The sequence below is a fragment of the Myotis davidii genome, unplaced genomic scaffold (genome assembly GCF_000327345.1).
Source record: "Myotis davidii unplaced genomic scaffold, ASM32734v1 scaffold185, whole genome shotgun sequence".
In the NCBI taxonomy this organism is placed as follows: Eukaryota; Metazoa; Chordata; class Mammalia; order Chiroptera; family Vespertilionidae; genus Myotis; species Myotis davidii.
The window spans coordinates 4,973,152-4,979,151 of NW_006297811.1; the positions used below are offsets into that span (position 1 = coordinate 4,973,152).

General features: G+C 34.0%; 1 protein-coding gene across 5 annotated transcripts in view; it reads left to right on the plus strand.

Moving 5' to 3' along the window:
* The window catches only part of ORC3 (origin recognition complex subunit 3), a 70,688-nt gene that overhangs the window by 1,066 nt on the left and 63,622 nt on the right, over positions 1-6,000 (plus strand). For 3 of the 5 annotated variants that reach the window (XM_006773489.2, XM_006773490.2, XM_006773491.2), the window contains exons 2-3: positions 2,669-2,723; positions 5,226-5,323. In XM_006773489.2, the coding sequence (XP_006773552.1) occupies positions 2,669-2,723; positions 5,226-5,323 (153 nt within the window). The remainder of the gene's footprint in view (positions 1-2,668; positions 2,724-5,225; positions 5,324-6,000) is intronic. The other 2 variants (XM_015570322.1, XM_015570320.1) reach the window with 1 other exon arrangement.

The following is a 6,000-nucleotide window of genomic DNA, read 5'->3' on the forward strand; positions in this document are numbered from 1 at the left end:
CGAGCCGCGATTTGCCGACCACTGGTATAGTTGGTAAGAAGATAAACTTTAGAACTCTATTGTCCAGTGCGGTAGCCATTAGCTGTATGTGGGTATTTAAATAAAAATAAAGTAAACAAAAGTTTAGTTCCTCAGTCTCACTAATATGACTACATCTTAGTGCAGATTTTAATATTTCCCTCGTTACTGGAAGTCCTATTGGATAGCACTGCTATAGACGGTCAAGTAAGACCTTTAGTAATATGAGTGCAACTGGAAGCTTCTTAAGTTAAAGCTGTCTGGTAAAAATGAGAATGCAGATGAAGAAGCTACAAAAACATTTCTCTATGTATAAAACCAGATGAACGGAGAAGGCTACACCATGGATCTAATTTTTAATGATTAAAATTAAAATAAAATTATGAAAACAATGCCTTCCAAGATTATATATCAAGGAGGAGCTACAAGCTTAGGGTTAAGTTTGCAAAGGACTAACTGTGTTGCTAGGTGCAAGCTAGAAGAAATTTAACTGCTAGTATTTAAAAAAATTTTTATTACGATTGGTACTGTTTTTGTTTTGCCCTGGTTGTAAAGTTTCACAGATTTTGGATGGTCTGTCTTCTAATCCCTTTTGTTGCATAATCTTTATATATTTTTTTAATCCCCACCTGAGAATATGTTTTTATTGATTTTTAGAGAAAGGAAGGGTGTGAAAGCGAAAGAAACATGAACATGAGAGAGAGACATTAATCGGTTGCCTCCTGTACCCACCCTGACGGGGGGAATCAAACCCATAACCTAGCCCTGGCCGGTTTGGCTCAGTGGATGGAGTCGGCCTGCAGACTGAGGGGTCGCAGGTTTGATTCCTGTCAAGGGCATGTGCCTTGGTTCCGGCACGTCCCCAGCAGGGGGTGTGCAGGAGGCAGCTGATCGATGTTTCTAACTCTATCCCTCTCCTTTCCTCTCTGTAAAAAATCAATAAAATATTTAAAAAGAAAAAAACCCCATAACCTAAGTATTCCCTGGTCAGGAATTGAACCTGCAACCTTTTGGTGTATGGGGCCGGCTCCAACTAATTGAGCCACCCAGCCAGGGCAAGCCTCTTATTTTTGTATATCTTGCAGAATTGTGAGATTCTCCCCCCCTCCCCCCCCCAAAGCACTTACGGCATAACAGAAATGCTTGTATTGAGATGATTATGAAGGGAACCTTACATGAATAAGAACCTTAGGCTATTTTTCCCTAACCTATCTAGACTTCTCTTTCTTTGTCATATTTTCTTGCTGTCGGCTGTCCTTCTAGACTTCTTCCTTCATCTCAAACATTCCTTGATCAGGAGTTCAAAGTGGTTAACCATATTACTACTACTGCCATACATTAGGATTCCTTATTGACACTATATTTCACTCCTTCAAAGCTCCTTTTCCTCTACTGAATTGCAGATAGATATAGAAAGGAGGTAATAACAAGCTTGTTGTGGTACCACATGATTTTTCTAAATATGTATGTGTATTTTAAATAGTTGCACTAGCTGCAGATACAAGAGTATAGGGCAAAGTTCTCACTTTGGATCCTGTAATCCAAATGGCCACTTTATAATTGCACTGCTGTCTTTAGCAGTACAAATATCCTGAGATGACTTTTTCTAGATACACAGGTATCCCCCCAAAAAGATATACACACTTTGAATGATTGTAAAGTCAGTGTTTATTAACATACAGTTCATTTTCAAAATTGAGTTATCAGCTGTTAAAGTTTATATACATTTTTTTGAGACACCCTATATTTTTTTTACTTTTTCATTTCCACAGAAATGGCAATCTTAAGAAGCTGTCCATGCTTTAGGATTGGGAGAATAAACATAGGACCAGTAGCTTGGGGACTACATATCACTAATCAGATAATAACATGAAATTATATGTAGCTAGGAAATTACCAGGGATATTACTTGCCAAGCATTCTTTCTATATACTGATTGCCTAATGTATATGTTAACACTGTCCTAAACATTGGGGAAAATGATCATGCACTAAATGCAATCTGCTCTGAAGACACTCAGAAACTATTTAGGGAGACAAACCCTAAATAACTATGATGCAGAGTGAAAGTGATTAAAAATAAAGATATTCAAGTCCTGTGAGATCTTAGGAGAAAGAATAATTCTAACTAGAGTGGCTGAGTTTGAGTTGATCTGTAATAGATAAATGAATATGTATTTATCAGATGAAGAAAGGTGAAACAATAACAGCCCAAATTATCTATTTCCCATCATGGTTCTATAGTTGGAGTTTAATTAAATAACAAGTACTTCTTTTGAGATGGAGAGCATCACTATTTTATATCTTCTTGATCTTCATTTAAATATATACTACTAATGTTCTTCTCTAAGTTTTATAAAAATGGAATCTTTCTGCATTTAAATTTCATCAGTTTATTTTCTTTGTCTGTCTCTTAGATCAGGTCCCAAAGAACATAATCAAAGATGAACATCCCATGAGAAGAAAGAGAAAGAAATGGATAGTCCTTGTTTAAGAATTTTCCTTCTATAACTCAGATAGAAAAGAGCTATTTTAGCACTTTAAAGAAACACCTTTTTTAAAAAAAATCTGCTTATCCATAGAATACTTGGTTAACAGATTTATCTGCTCCTTGGCTACTTTGACTTTATGCATTGTATTTCTTTTTATAGGGCTGTTTTGTGTTTAAGCCAAACTTCAAGAAGAGAAAGATCTCGGTGCCAATAGGTATGATGTCTTAATATCAAATTGTTACTTTTCTACCCCTGATTGAATTTAGTACTTTTCTTGTCTAAGCATGGCTTACAAAGGGCAAATTGAAAAGTAAATTTCCTTCAAAGGATATGTCACCATTCTTTAAAAGAGATTGTCCTAAAAATCTCAGTGGTTTTTCTGGGGCAAAATAGGGGGTATTGACTGCCAAAGGGCAATAGGGACTTTTTTGGAGTGAGGAAAATAGTTCCCTAGATTTGAGGGGGAGGTCATGAGAGTGCATACTTTTGTTAGGACATATCAAATGGGGATACTTAGACATAAAGAACTTTCAATGATGTTGCTAGTAAGTGACAGAGCTGGGTTTAAACCCAAGCTGTCTGATTCTCGAATCCGTGGTCTAACTTTTACTTTCAAAATCTGAGGAGAGTTTTTGCTTAGAACTTTTCTTGTATTGAATTTCAGCTATAATTTATTAAGATTTGTATAAAGTTTTTAGTATTAGTAAACCTAATGTGTACAATTGTATAGTATGAACTTTGAGGTACATTAGGTTTTTCCCATTTGTGCTGATCTAAGACCCACAGATATTGTTATAATATGAAAATCTTAGTGGAATTTACCCTAATTTTAAGACAGATGGACCAGAAATGAAGAAAACATATCCAGAATTTAGCACTTGCCTTCAATGGCTTCCGTTCTTGAAACAAGATTGCCTGAATAAGTAGGAAGATGTTTTGCATTGTGCCTACCATCTGTTTAAGAAAAGATTGGTAACTCTCCTCAGTATTTTGTGGCGAGAGAGAGGTTGGGAGGGCTATGAGTAGGAGCAGGAGGGAACCTGTCAGCATTGAAAGCTGGTATTTATTCTGTAGCTCCTACTAGATTGATAAATGACTGAGAGAAGTCTTGGTAACAGGTTAACATGTCCTATGCTCTTGTTTTCCAATTTTTGGAAGTTTTTTGTTATCTATTTTGATGCAGCATTATTCAACACAAAAAAAATTCATGTCTTGATTTGCCATTTTAACATTTGATATGATTTTACCGATTTTCAAAAATGACTATTTTCATTCTGTTTAAGGCTAACTTATTATCCTGCTTTGTCTTTTAGTACTAGTATATCCCCTTGCTTTTTTTTTGTTGTTTGCATTTTTATACTATAACCTTGTCTATCGTTTTACTATATGATGACTTCAGTATATTCTAAGCCTTTTGATAAAATTTTTAAAAAATCAGTATTTGCCCCAAACTTAGTCAACTGTGATTAGGAGGAAAGTTCCTTAATATGAAAGAGAATTTCTATTACAAACTCTCAGTTAACATTTAAATTTGATGGTGGAATACTAGCAGCATTTCAGTGAAGTCAAGAACAAAATGTGTACTTTCACAATTATGTAATATCATGAAAGTTCTAGCTATTGCAATAAAATACCTAGTAGTGAACAAGATTTAAGGAATGTAAAATATTGATTAAAAGAAGAGACTTGTATTTTTGGGCATGAATTTTTAATATATTTTCTCCCCAGATTAATCTATAGATTTTCTTTTATCCAGTCAAAATACCAGTGTAATTATTTTTTAGAAATGACAAAATTAGTTTGAAAGAATGGCTTAAATTTTTTTGAAAAAGAATGATGATGTTTTGTGGTGATGGGAAGAAGACCTGAATTTATTAAATATTAGCTACAATAATTAAAATAGTTCAGGACTGGTATGGTTAGATTCAGTAGAACAAAAGAAAAAGTTCAAAAATAGTTCCAAATGTATTTATAAGCATTTAGATGATAAGGACATCCCAAATCAGAAGAAAGGAATTGTTTTTCAAACTGAAAATTTTTACATATAATCCAAGTGCGAGTCATGAAATCAATTTAGTGGGTGTTGAGAGTTTTAAAAAAACAGAATAGGAAACATTTGGTATCACATGGTAAGTATTGTTTTGTGGGACTTTGTTTTGGTTTCTATTATATGTATGTGTGTTGGATTATGATGTAAGATGTATTCCTTAAGGTGGATCATGGTTTTAAAAGTTTGAAAACCACTACAGCAAATGGTATTTTGATAAATGGCCAACCACTGGGAGGAAAACATTCCAAAAATATATAACATAATGCAGACAGAGTAAATATAAGTCTGGGCTTAAACTGTCTCAGTTGAACAAATGAACAAGGATAGTAGTAGTAAGAATCATTTAATAAAGGAGAACTCAAAACAGATATATAAAACAAAGTATATGCAGCCTTAGAATAAGAGTAAATAATGAGAATATATTAATATTGAATGTATACATTTCAAATCAAAACCATTAAATAAAAACTTAGAAGTTCAGAAGTAAATGATAGAAATACATTATAAAAATTAAATAAGATATTTAACCTTACAATACTTACAATAAGAATTTAAGATGTATAAGTAAAATTAAATATAAAAGTTAATGTTACCTGTCCCCAAATACACACACACACACACACACACACATATAAAAAAGACACTGACTTATTTCTGTGTTTTCAGAGGAGTATTTTAATGAAGGGAAAAATGAATCTGAGGACAGTAAGCTTCGATTTGAAACTTATCAGTTGATATGGCAGCAGATGAAATCTGAAACCGAGGTGAATACTTTTTTTTAATAACCTTTCTCTAATACCGTAAATCTCATATTTGTTGTTTCTCATCTTCTTTTCCATCAGTTTATAAAACGATTGATGAAATGTTGGTAATACTGGTTAAGCACAATCTGTATATCGTAAAAAATTCAAAACCCTCATGTTCCAAGTATTAAGCATAGCTTCAGGTACTGGAACTTATGTTTATAATGATAAGGCAAAGGGCTCTTTACATATCCTCACAGCTTTGAAATGCTGGCACTGTCCAAATTACCCATTCAATTACACAAATAAGAAATCAAGCTATTTCTAAATACTTCATTCTCTCATCCTATATCCAGTTACCATGTTCTTTATATTCCAGCTCTGAAAAATCTCTCCACTATAGCAGATTCATTGTTCTAGAGCTAACAGATTTTTTTTGGCCAACACAGTGTTGTATTCTTTTTTCTTTATTGATTAAGGTATTACATGTGTGTCCTATCGCCCTATTGCTCGTCCCCCCCGCCCCCCAACCTCCCACACTCATGCCCTCACCCCCCTGGTGTCTTTATCTGTTGGTTATGCTTATATGCATTCATACAAGTCCTTTACTGGGCTTATTTTGAAATGGCTTACGGACCAAATCTTTTGCTATACAGCAGATGAGACCTCGCTATGGTTTCTTCTATTTGCCTCCCATT